This window comes from Phyllobates terribilis, unplaced genomic scaffold (assembly GCF_046119375.1).
Source record: "Phyllobates terribilis strain yellow unplaced genomic scaffold, ASM4611937v1 Scaffold_2__4_contigs__length_985480577, whole genome shotgun sequence".
NCBI classification, from domain to species: domain Eukaryota; kingdom Metazoa; phylum Chordata; class Amphibia; order Anura; family Dendrobatidae; genus Phyllobates; species Phyllobates terribilis.
This window is the reverse complement of record NW_027362762.1, coordinates 709,881,894-709,898,908: the sequence shown is the minus strand read 5'-3', so window position 1 is coordinate 709,898,908 and position 17,015 is coordinate 709,881,894. Positions and strand designations below refer to the sequence as shown.

Genomic DNA, 17,015 nt, shown 5'->3' with positions numbered 1-17,015 from the left:
TTTTTCTGGTTAGATTTTATAGGGGGACCCTACGTCAATTTTTTTCTGGGGTCCCCCTGTAATCTAGCCAGTAAAGGCTAAACAAACAGCTGTGGGCTAATATTAATGGCCAGGGAACATTGTTAGCTAATGGCCCCTTCCCCGGATACTAATATCTGCCCTCAGTGGTTGGCTTTCCCTCTGCTGGTTATAAAAATTACGCTGGAGCCCGCGCCATATTTTTTTTAAATTTTAGGCTCTGTGCCCACGATCTGGACGTAGCAGCGCTTTGGACGCATATTTTTGCTGCGTCCAAAACGTTGCATTCTATTAAACGCAAGTAAATCCGCATGTGTTCACTGAAACATGCAGATTTATTGCATTCAATACTTTCTAGTGGTCAAATTTCTGCTGCGGAGACTAGCGACTCCGCAAGAGAATTTGACATGCTGCGGTCTTGAGAGATGCTCCGCATTTCAGTGTGCAGGGGTGTTTTGCAGCCTCTGATGCACGTATAGTGGACATGGGTTTTCTAGAAGTCCCATTCACTATGCTGTAACATCTGGACGCTGCATGTTTGACGCTGTATAAACACGCAGTGTCAAACCTGCAGCGGCTCCTGATCATGGCCACGTACCCAAACTCACCCGCAGCATGTCAATTTCTGTAGCGTACACAACAGTCTCCACTGCAGATTTAGACCGATTGAGGTGTTATTATACGTGGTGGATTCACATGTACCGACAACAAAAGTGTGGCATTAGAACACATTGTTTTGGACGCTGCAAAAATATGCTGTGTCCAAAGTGCTGCTAAGTGCTGATCGGGGGGGGACGTAACGGCTAACGAAACAGCTGTGAGCTGTTAATAATAGTCAGGGACCATGTTTGCCTAATGGCACCTTCCTAGGCTAAAAATAGCAGCTCACAGTTGCCCCAGAGATGCCATGAATGGAAATGCTAATGAAGATTGGGTATATGGAATTAGCTGACACCTAGCTCTTTTATTTGGTGATGGCAAGGTGTAAATCAGACCCTTTCATCACCAAACCTAATAAAAATAAAGTAAATAGTTAAATGAACACACAGACACAGAGTAAACACTTTATTTGAAATACAACAGACACATTCTTTAATCATTTAAATTGACCAATATACTCACCCAAGTTCTGACGGTAATCCAAGGGTTAAATCGATATCCCACCAAAATAACTTTATTTAGCTCCAAAAAGCATTCATTGATGTACAAAACACTTCAAAAAACGCATAAAAATGCAGCAAAACCGTGTGTTGTTTCCACAGTGTTTTTCCTGCCGAGGAGATGCAGAAACATTGCAAAAATTTCTGCTTCAAATCCTGAACGCGTGCACATAGCCTAATACTTATGTATTATATATATGTAAGTGTCACAAAATCATGTCCCCAAAGCATTTGTTAAATTAAGCATAATGTGGCCAATATACAGTACGAAGTATATTTCAGGTAAAGACACACACCGCATTTTGAAGCTGAATTACAGTGGTGGCCAAAAGTATTGGCACCCCTGCAATTCTGTCAGATAATAGTTTCTTTCAGAAAATGATTGCAATCACAAATTCTTCGGTATTATTATGTTCATTTAATTTGCTTGCAAGGAAAAAACACAAAAGAGAATGAAGCAAAAATCAAATCATTAATCATTTCACACAAAACTCCAAAAATGGGCCAGACAAAAGTATTGGCACCCTCAGCCTAATACTTGGTTGCACAACCTTTAGCCAAAATAACTGCAAACAACCGCTTCCGGTAACCATCAATGAGTTTCTTACAATGCTCTGCTGGAATTGTAGACCATTCTTCTTTGGCAAACTGCTCAAGGTCCCTGATATTTGAAGGGTGCCTTCTCCAAACTGCCATTTTGAGATCTCTCCACAGGTGTTCTATGGGATTCAGGTCTGGACTCATTGCTGGCCACCTTAGAAGTCTCCAGTGCTTTCTCTCAAATCATTTTATAGTGCTTTTGGAAGTGTGTTTTGGGTCATTGTCCTGCTGGAAGACCCATGACCTCTGAGGGAGACCCAGCTTTCTCACACTGGGCCCTACATTATGCTGCAAAATGTGTTGGTAGTCTTCAGACTTCATAAAGCCATGCACATGGTCAAGCAGTCCAGTGCCAGAGGCAGCAAAGCAACCCCAAAACATCAGGGAACCTCCGCCATGTTTGACTGTACAGACTGTGTTCTTTTCTTTGAATGCCTCTTTTTTTTCCTGTACACTCTATGTTGATGCTTTTTCCCAAAAAGCTCTATTTTTGTCTCATCTGACCAGAGAACATTCTTCCAAAACGTTTTAGGCTTTCTCAGGTAAGTTTTGGCAAACTCCAGCCTGGCTTTTTTATGTCTCGGGGTAAGAAGTGGGGTCTTCCTGGGTATCCTACCAGAAAGTCCCTTTTCATTCAGACGCCAACGGATAGTACGGGTCGACACTGTTGTACCCTCGGACTGCAGGGCAGCTTGAACTTGTTTGGATGTTAGTCGAGGTTCTTTATCCACCAACCGCACAATCTTGCGTTGAAATCTCTCGTCAATTTTTCTGTTTCGTCCACATCTAGGGAGGTTAGCCACAGTGCCATGGGCTTTAAACTTCTTGATGACACTGCGCACGGAAGACACAGGAACATTCAGGTCTTTGGAGATGGACTTGTAGCCTTGAGATTGCTCATGCTTCCTCACAATTTGGTTTCTCAAGTCCTCAGACAGTTCTTTGGTCTTCTTTCTTTTCTCCATGCTCAATGTGGTACACACAAGGCCACAGGACAGAGGTTGAGTCAACTTTAATCCATGTTAACTGGCTGCAAGTGTGATTTAGTTATTGCCAACACCTATTAGGTGCCACAGGTAAGTTACAGGTGCTGTTAATTACACGAATTAGAGAAGCATCACATGATTTTTCAAACAGTGCCCATACTTTTGTCCACCCCCATTTTTAGGTTTGGTGTGGAATTATTTCCAATTTGGCTTTAGGACAATTCTTTTTGTGTTTTTTCATTGAAGACAAATTAAATGAAGATAATAATACCAAAGAATTTGTGGTTGCAATCATTTTCAGGAAGAAACTGAGTATTATCTGACAGAATTGCAGGGGTGCCAATACTTTTGGCCACCACTGTAGCTCAAAAATACGTTCAATGTTTTATCTTAAACATACATTTTATATCCTCATCCTGGTGTGGTTAGCGCTACTATAAAAACATACCATGTTTCCGAGCGGCATTAGCTCTTTCCTGGTGAAGAAGCTAGTCCCCTTCCAAAATACATTACGTTTTATCTTAAATATATTTTTTATATACTTATCTTGGTGCGACAGCACCACTTTCAAAAACACTTTTAAAAACAAACAACGCATTTCGGAGCTGGACTAGCTCCTACCTAGAGAAGGTGCTAGTCCTGTTCCGAAACGCGTGTATGTCTTTATGTTAAATAAAGTTTTCATTACCTTATCCTGTTGTGTGCAGCGCTACTTTCAAATTCTGCTGTTTCTGATCCAGTGAACTGAACATAGTCTGATTTAGCAGTTGGAACTGTAACCCAGAGACGGATGGTTCACATGTTCAGCATTGCGGATGACATATACACAACCTCGGTCTGTGAGCAGATACTATCCCTTATCATTTTACACCTACTTTATACACTTTTATACTATGGAATGCGTCTTAATTCGTTTGCATTATAACATTATGCCTATTTAAAGTATCTCTCCACACATTTCCAAAAATCACATGTGGAAAATGTAAATTTAGGCCATAAATAACTTTGTTTCATTTAACATATTAGATAAAAATTTTAATAAATATATCTTTTTCTTTTAATTTTCTACACAAAATGTAAACTCTGCTATAAAAAGTAACTTGGCACACACGAATTAGGAAGTCACATTGACAGTCTCCAACATCTTAGAACAACATCCAAGTTTTCCTGAAATCTTACGGATTCCCGTTCATGCAAAGCTTGTATGGGATGCAATGCTGAGTTGTCCATTCTTTGCCTACGGAATCCGTGGATGACAAATTCAACCTTTGTGTCTGCATAGATGTGTTTGCTCCAATGTAGAAGGTCACGGTTTTATTTTCCACAGCTAGGAAGAGACAGGTGGGGAAAAAAAAGCAATCTTAGCCAATAGAGCTGTATGAGCTGGTAATAACACAATTATACAATGTGACACAGGACTGAAAATATCTCAGTTAAAACGTGGGTATGTGTTAAAATGTATTTTCCTTTGGGAAAATGGGTCAAGTTTCAACATGAAACAGCAGCTATATCATATATACTACTAATCTCAAAGGATTTTCTTAAAGAAGACCTGTTCGCTATCCTGACATGTATGTTTGATAAAATACTTTTATTCTTGATTAAAAAAAAAATTCTTTTTTTTATTATTATTTTCAAACTCTAGTTTGTGCGGTTTCTCACATATTCTTCCTGGAAATTCTTGACGCAGGTGTTTTTTTTAAATACTAGAACTAGGAGGTTTTGAGTCCTGCCTGATGAATCCTGCACACACATCTGCTTTAGTCCTCATTCAGATGTACCTGTTTTCCGTATGTGTTCTATCAGTGTTTTTCACAGATGAAATACATACCCATTATAGTCTATGAACATGTCCATGTGTCCATTTTTTGCAGACCAATTGTCCGCGAATATAAAGAAAAATAAACATGTCGGGTTTTTGTCTGATATGCGGACACACTTGCCCATTCAAGTGAAGTGGCTGACATCTGTATGTCACATGGAACAAAATGTATGTAAATTGGATAAAGCACACTGATAAAAAAAATATAATTTGTTTCTCGTAAACAAAAAAAAAACTAGAGATCTAGGATGAGGCTTTAAAGGTATGTACGTTAAAGGGAATCTGTCAGCATCCACCCTCCTAAGCTGTCAATAAAAGTTTAAATAAAATTATATTTTGATATCAATGATCCGATGTCTTATTTCAGAGAAATCCATGTTTTTCTTAATATGTAAATGAGCTGTTAAGATCTATGGGCTGGACATAGATCTCCCTAAGAATCTGCCTCCAGAGCTTATTCTAAGGCTATGTGCCCACGATGCAGAAATGCTCCGGATTTTTCCTGAGCGTTTCTGCATCTCCCTGGCAGAAAAAACGCATGTGGATTGTACATGCGGATTGTACATGCGGATTGTACATGCGGATTGTACATGCGTTTTTCCTGCCAGGGACATGCGGATGTGAAGCGTTCTTCACTTGCATTTCCGCATGCGGGTTGACTAGCGCCTTCAAAGCGATTTTAGCATCACTTGGAAAGTGCTTGACAACTTCGTCACACTATATAAATCCATGCAAACGGCATGGATTTATATAGTGTGACCGAAAGAATGGTAAAAAATAACAAATAGATATTATACTTACCTTCTGATGGCTCCCGGTGTCCTTGTCTCTGCTTGCCGGCAGCTCGCAGTAGATTTAAGGACCTGCTGACGTCACCGGTCGCGTGACCTGTCACATGACTAAATGACGTCATAGCAGGTCCTTTAATCTACCGCGAGCTGCCGGCAAAAAGAGACAAGGACTCCGGGGGCCATCAGAAGGTAAGTATATATATTTTTTATTTTATTCTTTTTTAAAGGTTCTATTGTACCCGGGTCCGGAGGAGAGTCTCCTCTTCTCCAAACCCAGGTACCATCCGCACATTGAAACGCATGTAATCCGCATGTACAGATCCAGTTATGCGGATTACATGTGTTCCAATGCAAGTCAATGGCGGCGAAAATGACGCGTTTACGCAAAATAATTGGTAGTGCTGCGGATTTTTCCGCAATGATAATCCGCAGTGGAAATTTCCACAGCATGTGCACAGCACATGCGGATTATCATTGGGGAACATGGCAGGTCTTCTACCATGCGTTTTTTAAGCGTTTCTGCAGCGAAATTGCAGCTGCGGAAACGCTTAAAAAACGCATAGTGGGCACACAGCCTTAATGAAAAGGGGATGTTATCAGTGTGAGACAAGTAATGATTGACACTTTACTCTCATAATCACACACGGCTCTTCAGTGAGATCAAAGATAACATTACAGCAGAAGTGAACTTTGTTTCATTACAAAAAACATTTACATCTGCAGTCCTCTCACAGTGCTTCAGCTTCTATCTCACAGGCAGCCAGTGTAGGGGAAGGGCATTACACCAGACCTTACAGCTCTGTGGGAAGACAACTGCAAATGTGTATGTTGTGTTTGTAATGAGACAAGTTTCAACTCTGCTTTACTGTTGGCTATATTCAGGCACAGCTTTTTACAGAAGCGCTGACTTCACTATGAGAGGACAACTGCTGCTGCAAATGTTTGTAATGAGACAAAGTTCACTTCTGCTGTACTGCATTAGCTCTGATCTCATTGCAAAGCGGTGTGTGATTATGAGAACAAAGTGTCCGTTATTATTTGCATTACACTGGTAACTCACCCTTTGATTTAAAATAATCTTTGGAGTCAGATGCGTTTTTTTCCCATTCATTAGAATGGATGAAAAACACTACATAAGCGATGAAAAAATTGAAATGCTGCAGATTTAAAATTTGCTTAAATTCTGCAAGGAAAAATTAAGCATGTGCATGAGATTTCAGAAATCTCATTCACTTTGCTGAGACCGTAAAATGCTGCGTTTTTTGTGGAAAATAAAATAACAAAAATGCGACGGGTGAACCCTAAGGCTATGTGCCCACGATGCAGAAATGAAGCAGAAAATTTCCGCTTCATTTCTGCATCTCCTTGCCCGGAAATACGCGTGCGGAATTTAACACGCGTTTTTCAAGCGTTTTGCACATGCGGAATTGCCATGCGTTTTCTAATGCATTGTAGATGGCAATTCCGCATGCGTAAACGCACAAATAATGGACATGCTGCGGATTTTTGAGCGCATCAAAAACGCTGCGGAAAATTCTGCAGCATGGGCATTGAAAGTGCGGAATTTCATTGGGTACCATGGGGGAAAGATTACCAAGCGTTTCCGCTGAAAAAATTCCGCAGCATAAACGCTTGAAAAATGCATTGTGGGCACGGACCTTTAGGTTGTGTGCCCACGATGCGTTTTTTTAAGCGTTTCCGCAGCGGCAAAAACGCTGCAGAAACGCTTAAAAAACGCATGGTAGAAGGCCTGCCATGTTCCCCAATGATAATCCGCATGTGCTTTGCACATGCTGCGCAAATTTCCGCTGCGGGTTATCATTGCGGAAAAAAACGCAGCACTACCAATTATTTTCCGGAAGCGCTGCGTTTTTGCCGCCATTGACTTTCATTGGAACACATGGAATCCGCATCACTGGATCTGTAGATGCGGAATCCTTGCGTTCCAATGTGCAGATGGTACCCGGGTGTGGAGGACAGGAGACTCTCCTCCGGAACCGGGTACCATAGAACCTGTAAAAAAAAGAATAAAATAAAAAATAAATATTATATTTACCTGATGGCCCCCGGTCTCCTCTTAACTTGCCGGCAGCTCGCGGTGGACTGAAGGACCTGCGCAGATGTCATAGTCATGTGACGGCAGGTCCTTCAGTGTAGTGTACCGCGAGCTGCCGGCAAGTCAGGACGGAGCGAAGCAAGACTCCGGGGACCATCAGAAGGTAAGTATAGATTTATTTTTTTATTTTTTTACCATTCTTTAAGGTCACAGTATATAAATCCATGCCGGTTGCATGGATTTATATAGTGTGACCAAGTTGACAAGCACTTTCGAAGTGATGCTAAAATCGCTTGGAAAGCGCTTGTCAACCCGCATGCGGAAATGCATGTGAAGAACGCTTCAAATCCGCATGTCCCTAGCAGGAAAAACGCATGTGCAATCCGCATGTGCAATCCGCATGTACAATCCGCATGCGTTTTTTCTGCCAGGGAGATGCAGAAACGCTCAGGAAATATTCCTGAGCATTTCTTCATCGTGGGCACATAGCCTCCGGATTTTTTCCTGAGTGTTTCTGCAAAATGCATAGATTTATATAGTGTGACCTAAAGAATGGTTAAAAATAAAAAAATAAATCTATACTTAACTTCCGATGGCCCCCGGAGTCTTTATTCGCTCCATCCTGGCTTGCCGGCTGCTCGCGGTACACTGAAGGACCTGCCGTCAGATTACTAAATGACGTCAAGGCAGGTCTTTTAGTCTACCGCGATCTTCCGGCAAGCAAAGACAAGTACACTGCGGGCCATCAGAAGGTAAGTATCATATTTATTTTTTATTTTATTCTTTTTTTTTACAGGTTCTATGGTACCCTGGTCCGGAGGAGAGTCTCCTCTCCTCCACACCCGGGTACCATCCGCACATTGAAACGCATGTAATCCGCAAGTACAGATCCAGTGATGTGGATTACATGCGTTCCAATGCAAGTAAATGGCGGCGAAAATGCAGCACTTCCGCAAAATAATTGGTAGTGCTGCGTTTTTTTCCGCAATGATAATCCGCAGTGGAAATTTGCGCAGCATGTGCACAGCACATACGGATTAGATTATGATTAGATGCATTTTTTAATGATTATCATATCATTAAAAAATGCATCGTGGGCACACTGCCTTACAGTTGTTCTTCTTTTCTTCATTTGAGTTTTAGAGATGGGGATGGTTTTTGCAAAGAAAGTACCAAATGAGTCACTGTTCCTTCAACCTAGGGACCCCTGTAGTGACACTCCCATTGCTCATGAACTTATTGCTGACACTAGTGATATGCCATATCTGCCCATTAATCTACACAATATGCTATCCTGATCATTCGTGAGGTCTCTCTCCATTTATCCAGCAATTCTTCCTCCCTACAGTGAAGCAGTGAATCACCAGAAGAAACGCGATGTGAGAACTGAACCCATTGAGTACTACAGAATAGTTCATATTCGCCAGTGCATCAGTGGTTGTGCCATACCCCTCAAGGCTCATTCATACGACCCTATTTTCGAGTGCTGTCTGTGGAGAAAACAGAACTCTGACCAATCTTATTCCATGGGACAGCAAGACTTTTTACACTGAACCTGCGTGTGAAAAAAATCACAGCATGCACAATTTTCCTCCGTAAATTAAATGAGACTCACCCATTCAAGTCTATATGGAGCCATATGGAGCCACAATAAAGCATCTGATTTTTATAGATACATTACAGTTCTGTAACATAGGAAACTGTAAATGGTCCTGTAAATGATTAATAGCTGATGAGCAGAAAACAGATTGTATACAGATGACAAGTGAGAAAAAATGGTCTCTCTTTCCTGGATGGCTCTGACTGATTTTTTTATACACTTTTGAGAACCTGCACTTAAGGAGCTGGATAAGAAAACTCTACATTCTGCGCTTTTTGTTGTTGAACTCACCAGTTCACAAAAAGATGAAAAAGCCTAAAAACAGCTGACGACTAGTGTTGAGCAAACGTGCTCGTCACTGCTCGGTACTTGCCCGAGCATCACTGAGCTAGGCGAGCATTTCCGGGTTGCTCGGGCGGGAACTCGGGTCCCCTCAATGCATGTTTGGCACTCTTTAGAGAGCAAATGAACATGCAGGGACTGCCTGCTATGCACTGTAATGCCGTAACCATGTTGGTTGTGGGCATTACAGTGATTGGCTGGCCGTACAGCGTCATCAGGTCTATATAAGACCTGATGCCGCTATCCTCATTACAGTGTACCCCGGAATCAGGCAGAGTAGGGAGAGGTGCTGCTGCGGCAGGGAGAGATTTGCTTCTTTATAAATAGTATAGGTATTCCACAACATATATACAGTATATATCCATCTAAACTAACAGTCCTTCTGAGGACTAATCCAGCTGCAAATATTCAGTGGTGATAGTGACGCACCCCCTGGGCCATATTCTTTATGGGGAATATCCGGAGCCGGATCAGATGGGGGTTGTAGTCTTCCGAGTGGCTGTGACCCGGTCCGTGCCCAGGGTGTCAAACTGAGTTGTATGTGGCAGTCCTACAGATGTTATTAAGTTCTTTATTGTCGACTACGCCACCCGTTGTGTTGCGGTCACTGTGGCCGCCGCTGCAGCAGGGTCCGCTGAGGCTGGTGGTGTTGGTGCAGCTTGATAGGATAACCCCCAACGGGAGGGGTATAGCCTCAGGGGGATCAGGTGCAGAGGATGGGAGTTGTGGTGATGCAGGGTAGACGGCAATCAGAGACAGAGTCGGGTTATGCAGTTTAGGATGTTTACTCACTGCTGATGTTCTGGTCACTCCAGCTTCGAGTGACCTCCCGAGCCGTGCTGCGTCCACCAGGTTCTGGATCCAGCCAACCCCCAAATAAGTCCGGAGCGTGACCCTGAGCTCTCCTTCTGTCCTTTCTCTGGCCGTCCCCACTATTGATCCACCCAGGTCCAGCTCCCTCGGGCCTTCTGTTGGGAGACCCTTGGCCTCGGGTTCCCTGACCCTCCACGTGGTGTGCCTTCGTGGTGGATGTGGTGGGTGGCCGTGGAAAACGCTGCCCACGGCCTCCGGTCTCTGGCTGGGGTGTGTTTTTGCCCCCACCAGCTTGGGTTCCGGTACCCTGTGCCGACTCTTCACCCGGGGATTTAATTTGGGGTCTTAGAGTCCTTTCTTCTTTTTCCCCCTCTGGGTCTCTCTCTCTCCTCTCTCACTCTGGGTCTCTCTTCTCCTCCGCTCGCTGACTTTCTCTCTGCAACTGACCCTGTTCTTAGTTGGTGCCCACCTTATATACACCCTCTATGTGTGAGCTCAGGTGACCAGCACCCAATGAGCTCCTATCTTTACCCAGGCTGCTCCCCCTATCTGCCCCTACACTACTTGGGATGTACCACCCCCCTCCCACTCCAGCCAGGAACAGACTCGGTCGTACCTGCACATTTCTAAGTGGGAGTACCGTTGGTCTGTTCCTCGGAAATGGGGTGTGTGTAGTGCATGCAGCCTACCGAGCTCAGATCCACACTCCATCCTTACCCGGGAGTGGAATATCACACCTCTGGGTTGAGGTGCAATACCCCTGTAGCAGCCGAATCCTCAGGGTGCTACATTCCCCCCTGGTAAATCACAGCACGTCCTCGGGCTGTAAGACATAAAACAACACCAAAACATACAAATTTTTTTTTTTCATAAACATATAAAACATATAAAACATTATCAATATATTAGCATATAAAACATTCTCGTCGTCTCTTGTTTCTCCTCCGGTCACTGTGCAACTGTTGACCGGGCAAAGTGCGACAGTCTTTCTAGAAAAATGGTTTTCCTATAAAACCGGTAGGGGGCGCTTTAGGACGCGCAACTATATACAGGGGATATGGCCGCTCTCAGTCCTCGGCCAGTTAAGGAGGGAAAGGGAATGGCTGCTCACAGTCCTCAGCCTGTGGGATTAAGGGTAAACGGGTAAACAGTTCACTCAGCTGGTCCCAACGGGGACTATATTTGCAGTAACAGTTTCTTTATACCCCGATCGGGTAACTATTTACAGCACCTACTCCGCTGTACTCAACAACGTCTTCCTCCTGCTCCTTCTTTGGGGATCTCAGCTTCAGACCCGTCCGGATCCTCTTGCTCTTCCTCCTCACATCGCAGCTCCTCCTCTGTCAGGCGATGCACATGGAGGGCGTAAGGTCCTTTGGCACACTTGTGCCGGGTAAAGGTGACCTCGTCCCCGATATAAAGGTCACGACCTCTGTGCCCCTCCGGCAGATGGGACTCCACATCTCTGCGCGTGACAAAGACGTCGCCGGGGGTGTTGTGGTCTCTGATGAAGCCCCACCCATGCTGCATGTTGAACTTAATTACAGTCCCGATGGTGCGGGGACTGTGCGCTGCACGGGGGTCCTTCCTGGTTCGGCTCTTCTGCTCGGCGCTCCTTATTTGGGCCTGTTGTTCCCGGACCCGCCTCTCTCTCCGCTCCCTCGTAAACTCCTCGAGCTGCTGTCGGCAGCACTCAGCACGCTCCGCTGCAGCTGCCCTGGTTTCTTGAGTGAACCCCATTAGGTCTTCTCCGGTGGGGTCCCACTCAAATTGGGTCAATTCAAGCGGGGGCGAGATCCTTATCACGGGCTTCGGAGCCGGAATCAGGGGTGCACACATGGCCCCAACTCTCCTCTGGTGCTCCAGTTCATAATATCTCTGGGGCCAGATGAAAGGCTGCCCGTCCGGCCACGTGTGCTGGGCAAACAAGTCCTCTCCCAGACGCGGCACCCTTGGTTTTACAGGTGCGGGCGCGGTGGTGGTGGCGCCCGGGTTGCCCAAGCCTTGCGGCCAGGCCTGGGGCACCTGGAAGGTGAAGGGCACCGTCAGGACGGCGGCGCCCTGGGCTACCTGGCCTTGCGGCCAGGCCGGAGGCTCCGCGGAGGTAGGGGGCGCTGTTGGTGATGCGACGCCCGGGAATTCTAGGCCCTGCGACCAGGCTGGTGTTACTTCCTGTTTTGCCACGCTCGGGGTTGGTGCGCATGGCGTCACAGGGGTCGCGGCGGCGGCTTCCGGTTGGGGCCTAGTCTGCGTCGGTGACATGGCGTTTTCGGGCACAGCAGGGGGACTTTCGGGCTCTGCGACGGGGAGCTGGGGCAGGTAAGCGGTGTCCTGGTTTGGGGTATAGACGTCCCCTTTACCTGCCTCCATGCGTTCGGCTCCCTTCTCGGCGCCGTCTCCGGCCTTGGGTCCTCCCGCGCCATCCTCAGAGGCGGTCTGTCTCCTCATCTTGGCTGGCGTGCTCCGGGTCTTGGTTTGCTGGGCCATCTCTCGGCTCCACTCCGCCAATGTCTCTCGCTGTACCCGGGCCATCCTCCGTGCGAGGCCCTCCAGGGCAGTCTGTGCACACTCCCGGTCTCGGGGGAGCTGTGCGAGGACCTCCACTAGGCCTAGTGGGGTCGTGGTTTCCAGCAGGCTCCTGACCAACGGGTCGGTGCTGCTCTGCTCTTCTTCCAGCAGGCTCCTGGCCAGCGGGCCGGTGCTGCTCTGCTCTCTGGCCATCTCCGGGTGAGCTTCTCTGCTACTCCTCTCCAGGCTTCTTGCCTCCGGGTGCGCTCGCTCCAGACTGCTCCAGGCGGCACCCATCTTTGTTCTCTCCTTTCGTCTCCTCCCCCTTCGAGGGCGGTCCCGAGGCCATTTGGTGACTGTCAGCTCCAGGGGCAGTTCTTTCACGCTGACAGACACCTCTAGCATCACAGTCTCTGTTGGTGGGGGCGGTTTCCACTTTTGGCGCCATTTTCGGTCCTGGCCCACGATGGGAGGTGGCCTCTCGCCACCCTCTGGCACGCCCATAATGGCGTCCGCTCTTCCAAGGCGGGAAACCTTTGGAAATGGCGGGAATCGTCTCCCAGTGGCGGGAAACTCTGCAGATGGCGGGAAAACGCTGTTAATGGCGGACAACCGGCTGGAATCGACTGGTGATGGGGTCCGATGGCGGGGACCCTCCGGAACCGGCAGGAGACTTCTTTCTGAGGTAAACTCGTTCTTTTCTTCAGGCACGCAGTACCCGGGTGTTGCGGGCACGTAATCCTGCCGACTACGCCAAAGTTGACGCACCCCCTGGGCCATATTCTTTATGGGGAATATCCGGAGCCGGATCAGATGGGGGTTGTAGTCTTCCGAGTGGCTGTGACCCGGTCCGTGCCCAGGGTGTCAAACTGAGTTGTATGTGGCAGTCCTACAGATGTTATTAAGTTCTTTATTGTCGACTACGCCACCCGTTGTGTTGCGGTCACTGTGGCCGCCGCTGCAGCAGGGTCCGCTGAGGCTGGTGGTGTTGGTGCAGCTTGATAGGATAACCCCCAACGGGAGGGGTATAGCCTCAGGGGGATCAGGTGCAGAGGATGGGAGTTGTGGTGATGCAGGGTAGACGGCAATCAGAGACAGAGTCGGGTTATGCAGTTTAGGATGTTTACTCACTGCTGATGTTCTGGTCACTCCAGCTTCGAGTGACCTCCCGAGCCGTGCTGCGTCCACCAGGTTCTGGATCCAGCCAACCCCCAAATAAGTCCGGAGCGTGACCCTGAGCTCTCCTTCTGTCCTTTCTCTGGCCGTCCCCACTATTGATCCACCCAGGTCCAGCTCCCTCGGGCCTTCTGTTGGGAGACCCTTGGCCTCGGGTTCCCTGACCCTCCACGTGGTGTGCCTTCGTGGTGGATGTGGTGGGTGGCCGTGGAAAACGCTGCCCACGGCCTCCGGTCTCTGGCTGGGGTGTGTTTTTGCCCCCACCAGCTTGGGTTCCGGTACCCTGTGCCGACTCTTCACCCGGGGATTTAATTTGGGGTCTTAGAGTCCTTTCTTCTTTTTCCCCCTCTGGGTCTCTCTCTCTCCTCTCTCACTCTGGGTCTCTCTTCTCCTCCGCTCGCTGACTTTCTCTCTGCAACTGACCCTGTTCTTAGTTGGTGCCCACCTTATATACACCCTCTATGTGTGAGCTCAGGTGACCAGCACCCAATGAGCTCCTATCTTTACCCAGGCTGCTCCCCCTATCTGCCCCTACACTACTTGGGATGTACCACCCCCCTCCCACTCCAGCCAGGAACAGACTCGGTCGTACCTGCACATTTCTAAGTGGGAGTACCGTTGGTCTGTTCCTCGGAAATGGGGTGTGTGTAGTGCATGCAGCCTACCGAGCTCAGATCCACACTCCATCCTTACCCGGGAGTGGAATATCACACCTCTGGGTTGAGGTGCAATACCCCTGTAGCAGCCGAATCCTCAGGGTGCTACATTAGCAGGAGTTAGGCAGGCAGGCAGGGTATGTGGTAGACTGCAGTGCATATAGTGCAAGAGGGTCCATTGAATGTTCCTGCTGCTGCTGCTGTTCTTACAGCTATTTGTAGACATATCAGGGAAATTTTTTTTTTATCTTAATCCTAGTTATTTGCTTAAAAAGTAATCCAGAGTACACCATTTTTCTGCTCCATTTGCTTGTTCTCACTGCAGAATAAAGCCAGATCTGTTCCATATTTCAGTGATAAAAATCCAGAAATTTAAACTGAACGTGGAAAATATTGGCCTCCTTTTCCATTCTGTTACAGTGTGTCGGTCAAGCTATTCACACTAGGTCTCTGTGTAGAATAGTATTAGTAAATTACAGGCCTGCTAATTAAAACCGCGGTTATCTGTCAGATATCACCTATAAGACTGTTCCAAAATCAGACATTTCTTCCATTTTTATTCTGTTGCAGTGTCGGTCAAGCTAGTCACACTAGGTGTCTGTGAAGAATGGTATTAGTAAATTACAGGCCTGCTATTTAAAACAGTGGTTCTCTGTCAGATGTATCACATATAACTGCATTCCAAAATCAACCATTTCTTGTGAGCGTGAAAAATATTGTCCTCAATTAAAAATGGGCAAGGTGCGTGGCAAGGGATGGGGAAGTGGACGTGATGGTACATGCAGAGGCCGAGGATGTGGCCGTGGGAAAGCTGAAATTGTGCCACAAAAAACACCCACATATTGTCGCTCGACCTTCCTGTCCCAATTACTAGGGGACTACAGTACACCACTATTGAACCCAGAGCAGTGTCAAAAGGTTGTTGGTTGGATAGCAGATAATGCTTCCAGTCACTTTGCCACCACCACCCTGTCTTCCACACGGTCAAGTCTCAGTAGCTGTGAGTCTGGACCACATATTCCTCACCCTGATCCTCCTTCCTCCCACCATGCCGAGTGCCTGGAGAAAACTGATCCCACACTTGGACACTCAGAAGAGCTGTTCAATTTTCCATTTGTAGATTCGGGCCTCTCACCCGGCTAGCTTCAAGCGAGTCAAGAGGAGAACGAGTGTAGCGATGCCCAAATATTGGAGCAGCCACGGTCCGACGAAGGTGACGGTAGGAAAGTGCAATTACTGTCGCAAGAGGTGGATGATGATGATGATGAGACACAATTGCCAGAAAGTCAGGAGGAGGACCAGGGAGCGGAAGTGGAAGATGAGGTGGTGGATGATATAGTAACTGACCCAACCTGGCAGGGGGACATACAGAGCGAGAACAGTGGCACAGAGGGGGAGGGAGGCATAGCACCACTGCAGTGTGGTGGCAACAGACACAAGGCAGGAAAGCGGTCCCTGTAATGCCAACACGACGGAAGTTGCCAGTACAACTGTTAGGTCTTCCCGAGACTGGTTCTTATTTTAAAGACTCTGCAGGTAACCCCAAAAAGACCATTTGCACCACCTGCCAGGCCAGCATCAGCAGGGGTAGCAAAACTAGCAGCCTGACCACCACCAGCATGATCAGGCACATCGCAGCAAAGCACCCGACTAAGTGGGACGAACCCCAGGGTCTGGCAACAGTGTCTGCAGGTGACACCACTGCTTGTTCCTCTGTTGTGCGTGCATGCCAATCCCCTGTCCATGGCGCATGCCAAGATGCCTCCCGCCCTGTACCTGTCTTTGAACACTCTCAACTAGCACCATCAGCAAGCATGTCCACGTCCTTCCCCAGCACAGCGTTCAGTTGTCCCTACCCCAGTCCTTGGAACACAAGCGCAAATATGCAGCCAACGCCCCACAGGCCACACTACTAAATTCACACATTTCGCGAATGCTTGCGCTCGAAATGTTGTCTTTTAGGCTAGTAGAAACGGAAATTGCACAACCTGATGGCAGTGGACATTCCTCAGTACTCGGTCCCTAGCCGCAACTATTTCTCCCGGTGTGCCATCCCCGCATTACACGAGCACGTGTCCCCCAACATTAGGCGTGCCCTCAACAACGCAGTTATTGGGAAAGTTCACCTAACCAGGTACACGTGGACAAGTTCTTGTGGGCAGGGATGGTAGATCTCGCTGACAGCACACTGGGTTAATATTAATAGTGGAAGCCGGGAACCAGTCGAAACTTGGGACGGAACATATCCTCTCCATGCCGAGAATTGCTCGCCCTGGGTCAATCAGGGTTGCCCCCACATTCTAGAGCTCCTGCACTAACTCCTCCTCCTCTTCTGCCTCCATCTCCGAAATGACCACATCAGTTGCAATCTGGAAACACTGCAGCACTGCCTCAGCCGAGCAGCAACAGGTTGTGCTGAAGCTAATATGCTTAGGTGACAAACCACACACAGCTGAAGAGTTGTGGACAGCTCTGAAAGAGCTGGCA

General features: G+C 47.3%; 1 protein-coding gene across 3 annotated transcripts in view; it reads right to left on the bottom strand.

Annotated features, from left to right (window-relative positions):
• Positions 1–3,132: 3,132 nt before the first annotated feature.
• The window catches only part of PHTF1 (putative homeodomain transcription factor 1), a 383,734-nt gene continuing 369,851 nt past the window's right edge, over positions 3,133–17,015 (bottom strand). For 2 of the 3 annotated variants that reach the window (XM_073667168.1, XM_073667167.1), the window contains one exon: positions 3,133–4,091. In XM_073667168.1, coding sequence (XP_073523269.1) covers positions 4,071–4,091 — 21 coding nt within the window. In that variant the 3' untranslated portion in view covers positions 3,133–4,070. The remainder of the gene's footprint in view (positions 4,092–17,015) is intronic. The other variant, XM_073667166.1, reaches the window with a different exon arrangement.